The sequence below is a fragment of the Sciurus vulgaris genome (assembly GCF_902686455.1).
Source record: "Sciurus vulgaris genome assembly, contig: HiC_scaffold_633_arrow_ctg1, whole genome shotgun sequence".
In the NCBI taxonomy this organism is placed as follows: domain Eukaryota; kingdom Metazoa; phylum Chordata; class Mammalia; order Rodentia; family Sciuridae; genus Sciurus; species Sciurus vulgaris.
In genome coordinates, this window is record NW_027632389.1 from 8,480,773 (window position 1) to 8,502,333 (window position 21,561).

The 21,561-nt window shown below is 35.5% G+C and overlaps 2 protein-coding genes across 2 annotated transcripts in view; both read right to left on the reverse strand.

Annotated features, from left to right (window-relative positions):
* The window catches only part of LOC306652875 (uncharacterized protein), a gene marked incomplete at its 3' end in the record, with an annotated part of 58,840 nt that extends 49,970 nt beyond the window's left edge, over positions 1–8,870 (reverse strand). The window contains exons 1-2 of the mRNA XM_079125521.1: positions 8,728–8,870; positions 1,162–1,207 (exon numbers count right to left, since the gene is read on the reverse strand). Coding sequence (XP_078981647.1) covers positions 1,162–1,207; positions 8,728–8,784 — 103 coding nt within the window. The 5' untranslated portion in view covers positions 8,785–8,870. The remainder of the gene's footprint in view (positions 1–1,161; positions 1,208–8,727) is intronic.
* The window catches only part of LOC306652887 (uncharacterized protein), a gene marked incomplete at its 3' end in the record, with an annotated part of 60,117 nt that extends 39,377 nt beyond the window's left edge, over positions 1–20,740 (reverse strand). Inside the window, exon 1 of the mRNA XM_079125524.1 lies at positions 20,500–20,740. The remainder of the gene's footprint in view (positions 1–20,499) is intronic.
* Between the last annotated feature and the right edge of the window lie 821 nt (positions 20,741–21,561).

Sequence of the window (21,561 nt, forward strand, 5' to 3'; positions counted from 1 at the left end):
CCTTGCCTGCCAACTTAGAAAATTCATCTTAGCTATGTAAATTCTTGATCTTTGTCTTTTGAGTCTTTTCCAATTCCCAAGAAATACTCTCAGAATGAAAGAAAGATTTATGCTTGGCCTTAATCTGCTTCTGTCCTGAACTGTAGAAACTGATACCTTTTCCTTTTTATTTCCCAAAATGACATCCATTCCCTGGCTCCAAAACATGTTGTCTGTGAACCATGATCTTTGTAATCACCTTAGAATTTAATGGACATGTAGATTCAAAGACCTGCTGAGTCAGAATGAACTTTTGAACATGGTCTTGAAGGGATGATTTCTCACAGTTTCAGATTTCCAGTGTGAATTTGTCAGGTTTCAATTTGTGTAGGTTAATTTGAATGTAGCTCTCAATTCCTCCCTAGGCTGACCCCTCAAATAAAATGTAGAAGTATATGTAATCTTTCCAAAGTGAATTTTAGAAATCTTTCTGGGGAATGCTCCATAACAATTCATACTTCTATTATTCCATTTGCTGTGTCTGCACTGTTTTTGTCCTAGGTAGTAGAAACATGTTGCATATCATTAAATTGTATATATTCCTAATCATTTATGGCAAATGAACTTACTTAGCTCTTTGGGATCACTTCTTCTCTCCTCAATTTATTTCCCAACTATGACTAAACCAGGAAATGTGAGAAAGTTTGACTCTCTCCTTCACTCATCTTTGGAACTTGAAACAAATTCTTCCCATAGTTAAAAACTCTCCTCTTTTCCCTTCCCATATGTGGCTTGAATTTCAAACACTCCACTGAGTTTCACTGCTTTTTTTACCTTCTTCAACTCTTTGTTCTCCTTAAGATTTTCAATCTTCATTCCCTCCTTTTCTCTCCTTTTCCTAATTTCTAATTTTCCTGTGATGGAAGCATATGTCAAATGCAACTCAAAGTTCAGTTCCTTTAGCAATACCCCCAATTTAACCTGGGGCTGAAGCCTAATAGTTATGCCTCATATTTTCTTCCATTTTTCTTATGATATTTTATAGGAACTGTCTTTAAATAATTACAACATACTATTTTTTATTATTTAAGGCACATTCACTTTAAAGTATTTTTAATCAAATATGGCTCATATATTCTACATGTCTATTTGCTCCCTTCTTTGCTCTTGGATGAAACTCACCAGATATACAGGAAGCACATACCCCTGGATGTTGCTCAGAGCCACTCTGGTAAAAATAATGGCAATAATTAGATGCATATAGATTTAATCATCACTTTAGAAATCACCATGTTTCTACTTGTGAAATCATGAGAATCAGAAATTAGAAATTAAAATTATTATATTTTTTGCACCATATTTTCCAAAAAGGATACTTTCTAATACACTCCAGATGAAAATGAGTTTCTCTCTTTATCTGGCTACTGATGGGATATATCAAGATGGATGAAATAGGAAATGTGTTCCCTGATAACAAACTCACTTAAGCAGATATATCTAAAATATCTTACATCAGTGTTTAAGTAGCCCATTTTGCACTCCTCAGAAAATGTATGAACACAGTAGAAAATATATTTAAATCTCTTTTGTGAAATATACTTGATGTTATACAGCATTCAACATTTTAAATACCAGAGGACCAAATTTTTAGAGGTAAATATGATAATTGATGTGATAAGAAAGTTTCAGTTCTGTCACTTTGTGTAAGAGTGAAACACTGCTTCACTTGCTTCATTTAAATCATTAGGGCCTTTCAAAATTTAGTGACTTTCAACAAAATATTTACTGAGTCAAATACACATTAAAGTGTATTTAGCACAGGAAATACATCTACATTTAATTGGACATATGAGCACACTGAGTTTGAGTAAAGTATGCAACATTTTCATTGAAGAAAGAATTAGAAGGAATTCCATGGCCCAGCCACCAAGCCCAGCACTGAGACCCACCCCAGTCTGCAGTTTGGCACCCATGCCCTGCACAGTTTAGCGTCTGTGCTGTGGTTGACCATCTGTAAACACATGGGTTCACTTCTGCCTGCTAACATGGATTATTCCTGATCTGGAGACCACCAGCCCTAGTGGAGCAGCACATTTTGTGGGACACCAAATTATATAGTTCCTCTCAGGCATCAGGCTACTGAAGACTAAGAGGTTTGAACTCTACAGAATAGTCTTATTGTAGAATTTTTTATTAGTAACATTATGATTATTCTAGTATAACTATTATTCCTACTCTTACTATGTTTTAATAATATATTTTTATGCTCTCTCTACTTTCCTTTTATCTATCTGTTTCCTTGGAGACTCTCCCTTTTCCCATGCTAACAACTAATTTCTTTTAATTCCACTTTCACTATTCCTACCACATAGCACCTCTATAGACCAACTTCTTATCTCATTAATGTTATATTTTACACCCCTCCCCATCTGCTTTGTCCACCATTAGAAATTGTGGTCCTTATTGCAAACCTATTGGTTATGTTGTAAACAATAATTGAACTCATCACCTCTGTTTAATAAGACAACATGGTTAATATCTTAATAGGGACTCTTTGGGTTAAGAATGAATATTGTTTATATTGTGTGCTGCTAATTTGATCTCTCACTTCAAGGTGAGGTATTAGAAACCTACAGGGACACTATAAGTCTGTAGGGGTGAAACTGCCATGGCTTGGATTCACACTGCTAGAGGGAAAGATACATGAACAACATGAGAAAATGAAGGAAGAAAGTGTCCCAAAAAACCTAGATAGATATCAAGAGAATTCAATGATATCATGGCAGAAGATGTCAGAAAGGGGTTCAGAATGTATATAATTCAAATTATCTGGGAAACAATGAGATAACAGCGAATGCAGGCAATGAATGAACACACCAATAAACAGTTAAAAGAGAAAATGCCGGAAGCAAAAAAATCATTTCAATAAAGAGAGATTCTTAAAAAAAAAAAAAAAAAAAAAAAAAAAAAAAAAAAAACAGAAATCCTTGAAATGAAGGAAATAAAAAACTAAATTAAAAACTCAACAGAAAGCATAATTGACAGGCTAGATCACTTGCAAGACAGAACCTCAGACATTGAAGACAAAATATTCTGGAAAGCAAAGTTGACAGAGGAGAAAGATGGTAAGAAATCATAGACAGAACCTTCAGAATTATGGGATATCACAAGACCAAATTTAAGAATTATTGGGATTAAGGAAGGCACAGAGATATAAATCAAATGAATAAATAATTTCTTCAATGAATTAATAACAGAAAACATTCCAAATCTGAAGAAAAAAATGGAAAATCAAATATAAGAGGCTTACAGGACATCAAATGTACAAAATTACAATAGATCCACGCCAAGGCTTATTATAATAAAAATTCCTAACGTACAAAATAAAAATAGAATTTTAAAGGCTTCAAGAGAAAATTATCAGATTACATACAGGGTAAAAACCAACACAGGTATCAGCAGATTTCTCAACCCAGACCCTAAAAGCTAGAAGGGTCTGGAACAACATATTTCAAGTTCTGAAAGAAAATGGATGCCAACAAAGAATATTCTGCCACCAAACTAACCTTCAGAATTGAAGATAAAATAAAATTGTACCATGATAAACAAAAGCTAAAAGAAATTACAAATACAAAGCCTGCACTACAGAACATTCTCAGCAAAATATTTCATGAGGAAGAAATGAAAAACAACAATGTTAGTCAGTAAATGGAGGAATTACTCTAAAGAAATAGCCAATTAATGTAGAAACCAAGTCAAGATAAAAACAAAAAAATAGCCAAAATGACCAGGAATACAAGTCATATCTCAATAATAACCTAGAATGTTAATGACCTAAACTCATCAATCAAAAGACACAGAATGGCAGATTGGATTAAAAAGAAAGACCCAACAATATGCTGCCTTCAAGAGACTCATCTCATGGAAATAGATACCCACAGCCTAAAGGTTAAATGATGGGGGAAAACATACCACACATACAGACTCAGTAATAAAAAGTTGAGTTTTCATCCTCATATCACATAAAGTGAACTTCAAGTCAAAGTTAGTCAAAAGGGATAAAGAAGAATATTTCATACTGCTTCAGAGAAGCATAAATCAGCAAGACAAAACAATCATAAATATCTATGCTCCAAACAATGGTACATCCTTGTACATTAAACAAATCCTTCACAATAGACCACGCACAATAATACTCAGTGACTTTAACACAACTCTCTCACAATTGGACAGAACTTCCAAACAAAAATTGAATAAAAAAACCATAGAACTCAATAACACAATCAATAATTTAGACTTAACAGACATGTAGAATATTCCATCCATCTATGAGTGAAAACACTTCCTTAAGCAGCACATGGATCCTTCTCTAAAATAGACCATATGTTATGTCACAAAGCTACTATTAGCAAATACAAAAATTAGAGATAATCCCTTATATTCTATTAGATCATAAAGAATGATATTAGAAATCAATTACAAAATAAAAAACAGAAACTACTCCAACATCTGGAGATTAAATAACATGCTATTGAATGATGCATAGATAACAGAAGACATCAGGGGGAATTAAAAAGTGTCTTAGAGGAAAATGAGAACAAAAATACAGCATATCAAAATCTCTGGGACACTAAGAAAGCAGTACTAAGAGGAAAATTTATTTCATAGAGCACATTCAATAAAAGAAGAAAAAGTCAACAAATAAATGACCTACCACTATAGACCAAAGCCCTAGAAAAAGAACAGATCAACACCAAATTAGTAGAAAACAGGAAATAATTAAAATCAGAGCTGAAATAAATGAAATTGAAACCAAAGAAACAATTCAAAAAATTGACAAAACAAAATGATTCTTTGAAAAAATAAACAAAACTGATAAACCCTTAGCCACACAAATGAAGAAAAGGAGAAAACACTCAAATTACTAAAATCCATCATGAAAAAGGAAATAGCACGACAGACACTACTGAAATACAAAACACAATTAGAAGCTACTTTGAAAATCTATACTCAAATAAAAAATCTCGAACACATCAAAACATTTTGAGAAACATATGATATATCCAAACTAAATCTGGAGGACATACACAATTTAAATAGATCAATTTAAAGCAATGAAATGAGAGAAGTCATCAAAAGCCTACCAAACCAAGAAAAGTCAGGGAACAGATGGATTCTCAGTCAGGTTCAACAAGACCTTCAAAGAAGAACTCATTTCAATACTCTCCAAAGTATTCCATGAAATAGAAAATGAGGGAACACTTCCAAACTCATCCTATTGAGCTAATATCACCCTGATACCAAAACCAGACAGAGAAACACTGTAGAAAGAAAATTTCTGACCAATATCCCTAAAACAACATAGATGCAAAAATTCTTAGCAAGATTTTAGCAAATTGCATACAAAAATATATGGAAAAGATAGTGCACCATGATCAAGTGGGTTTTATCCCAGGGGTGCAAGCTTGGTTCAACATCTAGAAATCAATATATGTAATTCACCACATCAACAGACTTAAATTAGGAATTATAATCATTTCAACAGATACAGAGAAAAAATTTGATAAAATACAGTAACCCTTCATGCTCCAAACACTAGAAAAAATAGGGATAGTAGGAATATGCCTCAACATTGTAAAGGCTATCTATGCTAAGCCCATGGCCAACATCATTCTAAACGGAGAAAAACTGAAAGAATTTCCCCTGAAAATTGGAACAAGGCATAGATGCCCTTTTTCACCAATTCAACATCGTCCTTGAAACTCTAGCCAGAGCAATTAGACAGACAAAAGAAATTAAAGGGATATAAATAGGAAAAGAATAACTCAAACTATCCCTATTTGCCAATGATATCATTCTATATTTAGAGGGCCAAAAAATTCCACCAGAAAACTTCTAGTACGCATAAATGAATTCAGTAAAGTGTCAGAATATAAAATCAATGCTCATGAACCTAATGAAATTGTATTCATAAGTGAGAATCCTCTGAAGGAGAAATTAGGAAAACTACCCCATTCACAATAGCCTCAAATATAAAATACTTGGGAATCAACATAAAGAGGTAAAATACCTACAATAACTACAGAACACTATGGAAAGAAATGAAAGAAAACCTTAGAAGATGGAAAGAGCTCCCATGTTCTTGGATAGGCAGAATTAATATTGTCAAAATGGTGATATTACCAAAAGTGCTATACAAATTCAATGCAATTCCAATTAAAATTCCAATATTGGACCTCATAGAAATAGAGAAAGCAATTATGAAATTCATTTGGAGGAACAAGAAACCCAGAATAGTTAAAGCAATTCTTAGCAGGAAGTGTGAAGCAGATGTTATCACAATACCAGAAATTCAACTATATTACAGATCAATACTAACAAAAACTGCATGGTATTGCCATCAAAATAAGAGAAGTAGATCAATGGTACAGAACCGAGGACACACAGATAAGCCCACATGAATACAGTTATCTCATAGTAGATAAAGATAGCCTCTTCAACAAATGGTGCTGGGAAAATGAAATTAAACCCCTATCTCTCACACTGCACAAAACTCAACCCAAAATGAAGCAAGGTCCTCAGAATTAGACCAGAGAACTTGCACCAATTGCACCAAATAAAAGAAAAATTGAGTCCAAATCTTCATCATGTCAGCTTAGGACCAGACCTCCTAAACAGGACTCCTAAAGCACAAAAAAAAAAAAAAAAAAATAAATAAATAAATAAATAAATTAATTAATTAATTAATTAATTAAAAACAGGAATCAATAATTGGCATAGATTAAAACTAAAAAGTTTTTTCTCAGCAAGGAAAAAATCAACAATGTGAAGAGAACCTACAGTGTCGAAGAAAATCTTACCATGCATACATCTGATAGAGCACTAATCTGCAGAATCTATAAAGAACACAAAAAATATTACACCAAGAATACAGATAATCCAATCAACAAATTGCCTAAGGAAATGAGCAGACACTTCTCATAAGATTTACAAGCAATCAACAGATATATGAAAAATATTCAACATATTTAGTAATAAAAGAAATGCAAATCAAAACTATCCTAAGATTTCATCTCACCTGATTAAAATGGCTATTATCAAGAATATAAGCAACAAGAAGTGTTGGCAAGGATGTGGGGAAAAAGTACACTCATACATTGCTGGTGGGGTTGCAAATTGGTGCAACCATTCTGGAAAGCAGTATAGAGATTCCTTAGAAAACTTGGAATGGAACCACCATTTGAACCAGCTATCCCACTCCTTGGACGATACCCAGAGGAATGAAACTCAGCACACTACAGTGATACAGCTACATCAATGTTTATAGCAGCTCAATTCACAATAGCTAAATTGTGGAACCATGGTAGATGTCCTTCAATAAATGAATAGATAAGGAAACAGTGATATATATACACAATGGTATATTATTCATTCATAAAAAATAAAATTAGGACATTTGCTGGCAAATTGCAGGAGTTGGAGAATATCATGCCAAGTGAAATAAGCCAATTCCAAAAAAGCATAAGCTGAATGATTTCTCTGATAAGTGGATGATGATACATAATGTGGGGTGAGGAGGAGGCAAGAATAGAGGAAGGAAAAGGAGGGATGGGGTGTGGTAGGGGAATAAAAACAAAAGAATGAGACAAACATCATTACCCTATGTACATGTATGTGTACAACCAGATAAAGGAAATTTGTACCCCATTTATTTGCAATGAACCAAAATATAATAAAATGAAATAAAAAAGAAATCCCAAGGGAAAAGTGTAGCAGCACAGCATCATACAGTGCTTATTGACTATTTTTTCAGAGATGGCAGTCAAATGATCTGTTTTGTGGCTGCATGATCAAAAGGATGGGTTGTGGGTAAACACTGGAAAGCCACTATGGAGAGCCTGTGATCAGATGAAACCAGAAACAGTGGCTTGTTAAAGAAGAAATGCATTACAGACTACTCCACAGTTTCCACAGATTAGAGGGTTTATCAGGAAATTTCTTCATTAAGGAGACCCACATCATTCAATACAAAACCCAGTACTGAGATTGCATTTCCTCTAACATTTGCAGTGGTACCTCAGCATTCTCTGGGTGGGGTGAGGGGGAAGAAAGCAGGTAAGCTAAGTTGTGCTCTCCACCATGAGGAAAGGCCTGATTGAGCCAGAGCAGAAAAGAAAACTGCTGGATCATATTTGCTTTATAAAAGCTATATGTTTCCAAAATTAGAAATCCTAGAAAGAGGTCCCTTTATTTCAGTTACATTAGTACCAGGGAAATGGGAAGATTTCAGAGCCTTAAAGTGTGTCTTTTTCATCTTTGGTTTGTTTTATCTTTGGGTTTCCCAACTTATTTCTTTTCTCATGATATATCTGATTTTTTTCAGATATGTTCATTCATTCCTTGTTTTAGGGTCCTTGATCTCTTTTTCTTATTTTAAATCCCTTCTACTCTTATCCTTCTTGAATTTCATTCTCATCTCCTCTTCAGTCTCTGCTTACTGTCAGTACTTTCAATGTCATTTCTTTTCAGAATTTATTATGATAAATTTATTGTCCCTAAGGTCTTTTTTTCAGTGAGGTATACATTGTTATTTTCTACTGCTTCTCTTCATTGTCTGGCCTTATAAAAATCATTTAAAATATACATACTAGAAATATACTATGCATATTTTGCTATGTTTTGTTTGGCTTAATCTCCTTTCTGTAAGCAAATAAGTTGACAAGAAATTTAAATTGACAATTTACATACCCATGGCTGGCTATGTCCCATGCCATCAAGCCGCTCCTGCTCTTCTGCTGATAACATGTCCAAATATGACTCTGTTGATAAACATAAAGATGTACTTAAGCTACTTTAAACTGTTAGAATGAGTGAAAATTTGGCCACATAAGAAAGGATAATAGTAATATTTCTAAAATTTTATTTTCACAATTATAATTTTAAATTAAATTTAATTTTAGGTGAATGTTTATGTTGTTTGGAACTTCTGGATTGTTGTGGGGGGGCTAGAGATTGTACAAAGGCACAGGTGGATCCTTGCAGAGAACTGTGTCACTACTTCAAATCCCAAGTCTTTTTTTATTTGGAGACAGGCGGTCTGCAAATTCCCTGGCTGACATTAAACCTGTAATCAGCCTGCCTCAGCCTCCTAAGAATCTGTAAATAGAGATGTGCCCCTCTTCTCTCAGGGTATACTGAGTTATTTAGGGAGTAATTAGGCAGACCCAATACTCCTGAGACACTAGAGTTCATCATGTTCAATGCATATGATGACTCAAAAGTCCATCCATTCAAGGAAAAAGGACAATTTTACAGAAAAAAATATATTAAAATTACAATGGAAACAAGAGCCAACCTAGATGCCCTTCAACAGATGAATGGATAAAGAAATGGTGACATATATACACAATGGAATATCATTGAGTCATGAAGAAGAATAATGTTATGGCATTTGTACATAAATATATGGAATTGAGAAATAACATGCTAAGAGAAATAAGCTGGTCACAAAAAAACAAAAGCTGAAAGTTTTCCCTGGTAAGGGGATGATGATACATAGTGGAAATGGGGATGTGGGAGGTGAGAGAAGAATGGAGAAACTTTAGATTACATAGAGGAAGTGAGAGGGAAAGGGGTGCATGGGTATGAAAGATGGTGGAATGAGACAGACATCATTACTCTATGCACACATATGATTACAAAAATGGTATGAATCTACATCATGCACAACCATAGAAACAAAAATTTGTACCTATTTGTGTACAAAGAATCTAAATGAAGTCTCTAAATATGTGAAAAAATGAATAAAAAAATATTCACACTCATTACTATATCTTTGTCATAATAGTAACTTTTCAAGAAAAACTGCACAGCATTTTTGGAATTCAACAACAACAAATGGTCACTGTTCCACTTTTACCAGTGAACTGCATGTGCCTTTTCTTTCCTTTTTCTTCATTTCTTCTTTTAGTATTCACTCACTATGATTGGAAGCATCAATCATAGTGCCTGCTACTCCTGACATACACTGGTTTTCCTTTACTAGTGTTACCTCACACATGGACCCTCTTTTGTACTGGGGAATAACCACTTGATCTGTAAATTATTCCATTTTCTCTCTATTCCATTAGGTCCTGGAGTGCCAGGGGATGCTTTTATATCACATTGGTGTGAACACTTTGCAAAAAAAATTGAGTGTGAGGTATGATTCTGAGACCATAGCAGGTTAATGGATAGTTCCTATTTTAGAGGTAGGAATGAATGCAGACTTGAGGAGTGAGGATATCATGCAGAGGCAGAAAATGGTAATGGTGTGGAAGAATGTAGCATGGCATAGAGACAGGCTTAAATGGCACAGTCTTTGTCTGATGATATAGGAATTGGTGAAAACTTCCAGAGGAGTGTACAGGCAGGGAAAGGACTAAAGATGCAGATTAGGCACAACTGTACTGTGAAAGATGCCTAGAAATTTTGAGGTATTTGGAAAACCACATTCCAAAGATAGTAACATGCCACATATGCATACATAACTGGACCAATCTAAACTGTGTGAGCATTAGAACTTCAGGCACATGCTCATGAATGGAGATGAATGATGAGAATGTAACCATGCACTACTGGTTTGATGCAGTCCTGAATGGAGGGCATGTCTCCAGAAGGATCTGGATTTGTCATCACCATGGAGAGGATAACAAACATCAAGTCAAAGAGTGATGAGAAAATACTCCCTTGGTGTGTGGAAGTATTATGTATTGACTGTTCTGAGTCAAAATTTCAGGAAAGAGTGTTCAACAGTAAGTGTTCATTTTACAAGCAAGTGATAAATGAAAGTACATAAGATCATACATTTTATCATTTCTTGCTACAAGGTGAACAGAAAGGTTATCAAAGTCATGAAATAAAATGGCATATGAACCATAGCAAAAGTTTTAATGCATTCAGTCAGTACACTGGGTGTCATAGTATTGTAGGCAGTATCTTATAAATGAGTTTCTCCTAAGTTACAGACAGGACTTGACATCCTGGTTTCAAAAAAAAAGTTTCCTTATGGTCTCAGGATTCTGGAATCTAACTCTGCTCCCCTGGGCCTATCTATAAAACTTGGGTGTCACGCAAATCAGTCTCATAATCCAGGTAACTGGTGTAACAACTCCAATTTGGGAAGTTTATTTGTAGAAAGTCTATGATATGGTATTTTAAAACACCTTTTCCTCAGACATTTACAGAAATATTTTGAAACATGGATGCAAACACCAACACAGACCTGATGGGGCAAATCCTCCCAATGCATTGCAGAAAACATGTAAATCATGAGTGAGAACTTGCCTATCATTTCAAAGGTTTTAATATAGGTATTTTCATAGAAGTCACACTGCAAAAGTTAACTGATTTCAGTTTCCTTGTTCCCTTCTTCCTATTTCCATTTTTTGGAAATGTATGTTTGATTTTGGTTGTAGGCTTTATGTCCTACAACCTGGAGACAAGATATTTTGTAAATGTTTTGTATTTCACCCAGCATTCAGTTATTAATGAAACATAAAAGTAGATGATGAATTACATCACAGGAAGCATGTAAGTCCTTAGATACAGAAAAGAAAATTAAATATATACTTACAAAAACTGGAATATATCAATGCCACCTCATATTCCTACTGAATGAATATGCAGCTTAGCCTGAGTGATATGGATTTCAGAGAGAATTGATAAAGATTTCATTAGCTTTGGGTTTCTTATTTGTTTGGGGATTTTTGTTGAATATAACCACATGACTGAAATATACTAAATCAATATAAGAATTATAGCTTTAGTAAAAGCTGCAGTTAAGTTTCCAATGGTAAGAACACCTTTGCAATGACCATGAATACTTAGGGAAGGGTAAAATACCAATGTGATTATGCAGAATGCTAGAGACAAAAGACATCTGTATACAGAGAAGCAAGCAAGGAACCTGAGAAGTTCAACATCAAAGTTGGAGTAATAAGATGGTAGCACATATGTGGAGTGACCTGTCAGAATTGTTTGATCCATTTTATTGTAAGCATGCAACCTGTACCTCATTTGTCTTATTATCAAAAAGTCCAAAGTTGTGAAAAGAATCCATTTCTCATCAGACAGGTTTTTCTGAACTAATTAGATCAGACATATGCTTTTGGAACCAAAGCTAATATATGTACTGTTGTCTTTTTCATACCCAAGTGGGACAGTGGCATACCTTCTTGTCTGAATCCTCTGGTTTAAGCCATTTCATGTATCTTTTTCCTCCCTTGTGCACAGATACAGGTTCCACATCTAAAAAGAAAAAGAAAAACAAAAACAAAAAACACATGATAAAGAATAAAGAATTCAGAAAAGCCAATACAAAGCAAAATGTGTTCTGAAAGTTCACAGATTTGACACATACCAGTTAAGTATTTTGCTTCAAAGTCTTTGGTATATACACTATGAGTATTAGTCTTGGTGTTTGAGGAATAAAGGAATGAATTTCATCAAGAATTCTGGTGAAAATGAGTCTGGTATAGCATACATAAATTTAATTTCAAATATTTTCAGAAAGTGCTGGATGAGCAGAAAACTAGATACCTAGAGATCAGAATTTCGCACCCCAAGAGATTGCATTTTTGACATAACCGAGGATATGGATTCTTTCCAATGCAGTGGTAGATTAGTAGTAGTAGTAGTAGTAGTACTAGTAGTAGAAGTACTAGTAGAAATAGTAGTAATAGTAGAAGAAGCCCCAATAATAATGAAATAATAGCTGTCTTTAAAACAACCAAAGCTTCAAAATGCTAGGCCTCTCATCTGAATAACTGATATGTTTGCCACTCATATGAATGTGGGCCTGTTATGTAAGGAGGAGAAATTTCTTCTAGTCCCTACTGGTTTCAATCATCTGTAGACCAGCAATCATCTCACCTTTGGTTTTAATGCAGGTACCCTGATAGAAGTGAATCACATTCTTTCAGTTTCCTCATTTATCCCCTCCAAAATTACCTAGCTAATATCTTTGGTTTTTCCCTCATTTCCCCTTCCCTTTAGCTTTTTCAAAAAAACCTTTAGAGCTAGGTACTTGATACTTTCTATTTTGGATTCTTTGAATGCAGTATCCCAAGTCCTTCTTGCCTGTCAAAGAAGAAAATTTATCTTAAAACATGATTTCTAGAAGGGGTTTCAAGATAGCAAACTAGATGGTGACTGCATCTCCTGGTGTTCCAGAACTCAGGATTCAAGAAGGGGAGGTATTGGGAGACTAGGACAAACTCAGAGACACTCGATGAGTCACTCCCATTGGGTGAAGCTCGGCCCAGGCAGCAGGCCAGGACAGTGGGCATCTTCTCGAAGCAGGGCAGGGCAGCGAGAGGATTTCTCCAGCAGCCCGGTTCCATCTGGCAGCTGGCCAGTTCCATGGGAGCTTCTTGGAGAAGAACCACCCAGTGAGAGTCTTTCTGCACACACCCAGACCCAAGCAGCGGGCCCTGGTGAGGTCTGCAAGCAGCTTCTCAGACCAGGACAGGAGGACCAGAGGATTTCCCAAGCAGCCTGGCTTCATCCAGCGGCATGCCCGGCCCACAGCCAGCTTCTCAGAGTAGGTCCACCCAGTGAGAGGCTTTCTGCGCACAACCACCCCCAAGCTCCGAGCCCTGGTCAGGTCTGCAGGCAGTTTCTCAGACCAGGACAGGAGGGCCAGAGGCTTTCCCAAGCAGCCTGCCTCCATCCAGCGGCAGGCCCAGCAGACAGCCAGCTTCACCAAGCAGACCCGCCTAGTGAGAGACTTTCTGAGCACAACCAACCTCAAGTCCCGCACCCAGCGGTGGGTCCCTGTCCCCAGACAGCTTCTCAGACCAAGGCAGGGTGGCGAGAGTGGTTCCCCAGCAGCCCAGCTCCAGCTGGTGGCAGGCCCAGGCCACAGTCAGCTTCTCTGAACAGACCTGCCCAGTGAAAAGTTTTTCACACCCAGTCCCCAGTGGTGGCCATGGTCCCATCCACAGGCAGCTTCTTGAACCAGGGCATGGAGGCCTGAGACTTTCCCGGGCAGCCCGCCTCCATCCAGTGGCAGACCCAATCCACAGCAGGCTTCTTGGAGTAGGCATGCCTAGTGAGAGGCTTTCCAAGCACATCCATCCCACAATTCCACACCCACTAGCAGGCCAGGGGTAGCTTTCTTCTGAAGCACTGCATTATCAGTTTTCTCCAAGACTTCAGGCTACTGAAGGTTAAGAGGTGATATGATAGAAATCTACAGGGACACTATAAGCCAATAGAGGAAATCTGCAATATCTCAGCGTCCCACTGATATCTGACCGATGTGAGAAAACAAGGGAAGAAAATGTACCAAACAAACCTAGATGCTATATCAATAAAACCCAATGACAGCATGGCAAAAGAAATGGCAGAAAGAGAGTTCAGAATGTACATAATTAAAACAATCAGAGAAGCAAACAAGGAGATGAAAGATCAAATGCAGTCATTGAAGGATGAGATGAAAGAGCAAATGCAGGCATTAAATGATCACACCAATCAACAGTGAAAAGAGCAAATATGGGAAGAAAAAGATCATTTCAATAAGGAGTTGGAGATACTGAAAAAAAAACAAACAAATTCTTGAAATGAAGTAAACAATAAACCAAATTAAAAACTCCATAGAAAGCATAACCAATAGGATAGAACACCTGGAAGACAGAATATCAGACATTGAAGACAAAATATTTAATCTTGAAAACAAAGTTGGCCAAACAGAGAAGACGGTAAAAAATCAAGAACAGAATCTACAAGAATTATGGGATATCATGAAAAGGCCAAATTTGAGAATTATTGGGATAGAGGAAGGCACAGAGAAACAAACCAAAGGAATGAACAATCTATTCAATGAAATAATGTCAGAAAATTTCCCAAATCTGAAGAATGAAATGGAAAATCAAGTACAAGAGGCTAACAGAACTCCAAATACACAAAATTACAACACACCCACACCAAGGCACATTATTATGAAAATACCTAACATGCAAAATAAAGACAGAATTTTAAAGGCTATGAGGGAAAAGAATCAAATTATATTCATGGGGAAACCAATAAGGATATCAGCAGATTCTTCAACACAGACCCTAAAAGCTAGAAGGGCCTGGAACAACATTTTTCAAGCCGTGAAAGAAAATGGATACCAACCAAGAATCTTATACCCAGTAAAATTTACCTTCAGATTTGATGATGAAATAAAATCTTTCCATGATAAACAAAAACTAAAAGAATTTACAAAAAGAAAGCCAGCATTACAGAACATTCTCAGCAAAATATTCCATGAGGAAGAGATGAAAAGCAATGAAGCAAATCAGCAAAGGGAGGAACTAACCTAAAGGAATAGCCCAATTAAGGAGAAACCAAGTCGTGTCAAAAAACAAAAATGAATCAAATGACTGAAATACAAATCATATCTCAATAATAACCCTGAATGTTAATGGCCTGAACTAATCAATCAAAAGACATAGACTGGCAGATAGGGTTAAAAATAAAAATCCAACAATATGCTGCTTGCAAGATACTCATTCATAGAAAGAGAAAACCACAGATTAAAGGCAAAAGGATGGAAAAAACATGTCATGCACATGGACACAGCAAAAAAGCTGGAGTATCCATCCTCATTTCAGATAATGTGGACTTCCAGCCAAAGTTAGTCAGAAGGGATAAAGAAGGACATTTCATACTGCTTAAGGGAAGCATAAATCAGTAAGACATAACAATCATAAATATAAATGCCCTGAACATTGGCTCATTCATGTACATCAAACAAATCCTTCTCAATTCCAGAAATCAAATAGACCACAACACAATAATATCAGGCAATTTTAACACACCTCTATCACCACTGGACAGATATTCCAAACAAAAACTGAATAAAAAAAAAAAACATAGATCTCAATAACACAATCAATAATTTAGACTTAATGAATGTATATCGAATATACCATCCAACCTTCTTCTCAGCAGCACATGGATCCTTCTCTAAAATAAACCATATTTTATGCCATAAAGCTAATTTTAGCATATAGAAGTAGCAAGAGACACTTCCTTGTATTCTATCAGATCATAATGGATTGAAATTAGAAATAAATGACAGAATAAAAAGGAGAACCTACTCCAACACCTGGAGATTAAATAATATGATTTTGTATTATGAATGGATAACAGAAGACATCAAGAGGAAAATTTTAAAAAAATATTAGAAGTAAATGAGAAAAAAGGCACATCATATCAAAATCTCTGGGACACTGTGAAAGCAGTACTTAGAGGAAGATTTATTTCATTGGTCGTATTCAATAAAAGAAGTAAAAATCAAGAAATAAATGACTTAACACTACAGCTCAAAGCCCTAGTTAAAGAAGAACAGATCAACACCAAAAGTAGGAGAAGACAGGAAATAGTTAAAATCAGAGCTGAAATCAATAAAATTGAAACAAAAGAAACAATAGAAAAAATTAACAAAATAAATATTTGGTTCTTTGAAAAAATAAACAAAATTGATAAGCTCTTAGCCACACTAACAAGGAGAAGAAGAGAGAAAACTCAAACTACTAAAATTCAGAATGAATAAGGAAACAGCACGACAGACATGAGTAAAGTACAAAATATAATTAGAAGCTATTCTGAAAATCTATACTGCATCAAAAGAGAAAATCTCAAAGAGATCAACAGGTTTCTAGACATATAAATTACATAAACTGTACCAGGAGGACATACAAAACTTAAATAGATCAATTTCATGTAGTGAAATAGAAGAAGTCATCAAGAGCCTACCAACAAAGAAAAGTCCAAGACCAGATGTGTTCTCAGCCGAGTTCTATAAAACCTTTAAAGAAGAGCTCATTCCAATACACTTCAAAGTATTCCATGAAATAGAAGAGGAGGGAACTCTCCCAAACTCATTCTATGAAGCCAATATCACCCTGATACCTAAACCAGAGAGAAACACTTCAAGGAAAGAAAATTACAGACCAATATCCTTAATGAACAGCAACACAAAATTCTCAACCAAGCTTTAGCAAATCACATACAAAAATATATTAAAAAGATAGTGTACCATGATCAAGTGGGTTTTATCCCAGGGATGCAAGGTTGGTTCAACATCTGTAAATCAATGAATGTAATTCACCATACAAACAAAATTAAAGTCAAGAATAGAATGATTATTTAGATAGATGCAGAAAAAGCATTTGATAAAATTCAGCATCCCTTTATGCTCAAAACACTAGAAAAAATAGGGATAGTGGAAACATTACTTAATATTGTAAAGGTTATCTATTCTAAGCCAAAGGCTAATATTCTAAATGGTGAAAAACTGAAAGCATTTCCCCTAAAACCTGGAACAAGGCAGGAATATCCTCTTTCACCACTTCTATTCAATATTTCCTTGAAACTCTAGCTAGAGCAATTAGACAGACCAAAGAAATTTAAGGGATACAAAAAGGAAAAGAAGAACTCAAACTATCCATATTTGCTGATAACATGATTATATATTTAGAGGAACTGGGAAATTCCACAAAAAAATTTAGGAACTTATAAGTGAATTCAGTAAAGTAGCAGGATATAAGATCAATACTAATAAATCCAATGCAGTTTTATACATAAGTGATGAATCTTTAGAAAGAGAAGTTAGGAAAACTACCCCATTCACAATAGCATCAAAAAAAATAAAATACTTGGGAATCAATCTGACAAAAGAGGTGAAAGACCTCTACAATGAGAACAACAAAACACTAAAGAAAGAAATTAACAAAAACCTGAGAAGATGGAAATGTCTCCATGTTCTTGGATAGGCAGAATTAATATTGTCAATATGGCCATACTACCAAAAGTGCTATACACATTCAAAGAAATTCCAATTAAAATTCCAATGATTTACCTTACAGAAATGGAACAAGGAATCATGAAATTCATCTGGAAGAATTAGAAACCCAGAATAGTTAAAGCAATCCTTAGCAGAAAGAGTGAAGCAGGGCGTATTGCAATACCAGAACTTCAACTATACTACAAAGCAATAGTAACAAAAATTGCATGGTATTGGTACCCAAATAGACAGGTATATCAATGGGACAGAATAGAGGACATGGACACAAACCCAAATAAATACAATTTTCTCATACTAGACAAAGGTGCCAAAAATATGCAATGGAGAAAAGATAGCCTCTTCAACAAATGGTGCTGGAAAAACTGGAAATCCATATCCAGGAAAATGAAACTAAACCCCTATCTCTCATCCTCCTCAAAACTCAACTCAAAATGGATCAAGGACCTTGGAATCAGACCAGAGACCCTTCATCTTATAGAAGAAAAAGTAGGTCCAAATCTTCAACATGTCAACCCAGGATCAGACTTCCTTAACAGAACACCCGTACCACAAAAAATAAAAGCAAGAATCAATTACTGAGACAGATTCAAACTAAAAAGCTTTCTCTCAGCAAAGGAAACTATCAGCAATGTGAAGAGAGAGCCTACAGAGTAGGAGAAAATCTTTGCCACCCATACTTCAGATAGAGCACTAATCTCCAGAATCTATAAAGAACCCAAAAAACTCTACACCAAGAATACAAATAATCCCATCATCAAATGGGATAAGGAAATGAGCAGGACACTTCATAGAAAAAGATCTACAAGCAATCAATAAACATATGAAAAAATGTTCAACTTCTCTAGTAATAAAAGAAATGCAAATCAAAACTACCCTAAGATTCCATCTCACTCCAATTAGAATGACTATTATCAAGAATACAAGCAACAATAGGTGTTGGAGAGGATGTGGGGAAAAAGGTACACTCATATATTGCTGTTGGGGTTGCCAATTAGTGCAGCCAATCTGGAAAGCAGTGTGGAGATTTCTCAGAAACCTTGGAATGGAAACACCATTTGACCCAGCTATCCCACTCCTTGGCCTATAACCCAAAGGACTTAAAAGCAGAATACTACAAAGGTGCATCGACATCAATGTTCATAGTTGTTCAATTAACAATAGCCAGATTTTGGAACCAACCTGGATGCCCTTCAATTAATGAAAGGATAAAGACACTGTGGTATATTTATACAATGGAATATTACTCAGCCATGAAGAATAATAAAATTATGGCATTTGCAGGCAAATGGATGAAACTGGAGAATATCAAGCTAAGTGAGATAAGCCAATCTCAAAAAAACAAAGGATGAATGATCTTGCTGATAAGTGGATGATGACACATAATGTGGGGAGTGGTGGCAAGAATGGAGGAAGGAGGGACTTTATAGATGGAAAAGAGGGGTGGGAGGGGTGGGAGATTAGGGAAAAAATAAAACGGAATGAATCAAACAACATTACCCTATGTAAATATATACACAAATGGTATGCCTTTACTCCATGTACAGAGAATCAACATGTATCCCACTCACTTACAATAAAAATAAATTTTAAAAAACATGATTTCTAAATCTCTGTCTTCTGCACTCTTCATACTACCCAAGAGATATGCTCAGAATTATAGCAATATTTATTCTGGCATGTGAGCTGCTTGTGTTCTTATGTTTGAGATCTAGTACTATTCTTCAAAATAACACCAAAGGGACCTTCTCATTATGGATAAAAAAAAAAATGTTGTCTGCACAACCAGATCATTGGAATCACCTTAGAATATAAAGAAATCCTAAAAGCAAAGACCTGTTGAGTCAGAATGACATTCTGAACATCGCCCTATGAGATGATTCATTGCAGTTTCAGAGTTCCAGTAAGAACTTGTTTGGCTTCCACGATGTCTACATTAACTTGAATATAGCTCTGGGTTTCTCCCCAGGATGTCTTCCTCAAATCAAGGTTTAGAAGGAGCTGTAAGCTTTTCCAAAGTGAATTTCAGATACCTATGGATTTGTGAACTACTTCATAATCATTGAAAGTTTTTTCTATTTTCATAATTTATGTTTATCCCCTACAAATTTTTCATAGGCAGTAGCTACATATTTTTTGTCATTAGATTGTATACATGGATAATCTTTTGTGGTAAATAAATGTAGCAATGTGGAATCATTCCTTCTCTTCTCAACTCCTTTCCAAGTGCAATTAAGTCAGGAAGGTTGGGAGTTTTACTCTACCCCTCATTCAAATTTGGACCTGGAAACTCACATGTTTCCCTCACTTTAAAAACACTTCTCTTTTCCCTGCTCATATGTGACTTGAATGTCCTTCTAGCTGCTAAGTACAATTGCTCCTTCTTTCATTATTGTCTCCCAGGAATCAATGCCTTTCTCACTGTTCATTCCCTCTTCTTCTCTCCCTTTCTTTATTTCAACTTTCCTTTGATTGAAGCATGTAACAAAATGCAATTCACAGCTCAATTTATTTATCAGTACCAACAGCTTAACCTGTGGCAGAAACATAATAAGGTATGACAATATATTTCTTTGTCCTTACTAGCCATCTCATGGGTACATTCTTGGAACAAATAAAATATATTAATGGTCATGTTTTAAGGCCATAGTCTCACCAAAATATTTTGCATCGTTTGTGGTTCTTACCTTCTACATGTCCATTTATGATGCTCTTTGCTCCTCAATCAGATCCACCAGATATGTCAGAATTGCACACCTTTGGATGTTGCTCCCAGATACTCTGTGTAAAAGAAATGTCAATAATGAGTAGCACAAAGATTTCATCAACACTCTTAATTCATCACCATATATGTCAGGGTGAAATCATTGCAATTGGAAATTAGATTAATGCATTTTGAGCAAGAAAAATTTCCTGTAAGTTACACTATCCTAGGCACTGAGGCATACTATGAGCTCTTATGTTCATCTGGCTATTTTTGGAGTAAATCAGGATGAGGGACCTAGGAAATGTACTTCTTCTCAACAAATGCACTGATGTACATATATCCAAAACAAGTACCATGGATAATCAGTCAACTTTGTTATGACCCCGCAATTCTACAAACGCTGTATAAATCTTCTTTGAAATTGTTTTAAGAATTGCACTTGATGTTATACAGCTTCAACTTTTTAAACACAGGATGGTCAAAATTTTAGTCTTAAATTATGATACTCAATTGGAGGAGAGATTTTCAATTCTGTCGCCTTGTGTAGGAATGATAAAGTGTTACACGAAAAGAAAAATATAGTAAGGAAATGTGTACTGAATTTGAACACAATAGCACACAGAATTTGGGTGCAGAATGCAATGCTTCCATTGAAGAAAATTCTAAGATGCATTTCAGAGCAAAAGCTGACATGGATCTCTGAATAATGGTCCATTTACAGAGGTAGGAGTCATTTGAACTGGTGTGTGGTTGCTTGATGAAAAAGAAGACAAGCTGTGTGGAAATAACAAAAGGACACTTCAGAGAGCCTGTGACTGGATGAAACTTAGAAATAGTGATCTTTAAAAAAAAATGTGTTCATAGGAGAAACAGAATGCACATGGCCCAGGGGAAAACTAGATGAGAGGAAGAGAGGAATATTCTGCCTAGTGAGCTGAGGAGAATATCACCATTCCAAGTATAAAATGGAGGAAAACAGAAGAAAGGAAATTCTCAAAACAAGAAATACAAATTGTCTACAAACACATTAAAAACCCATCAA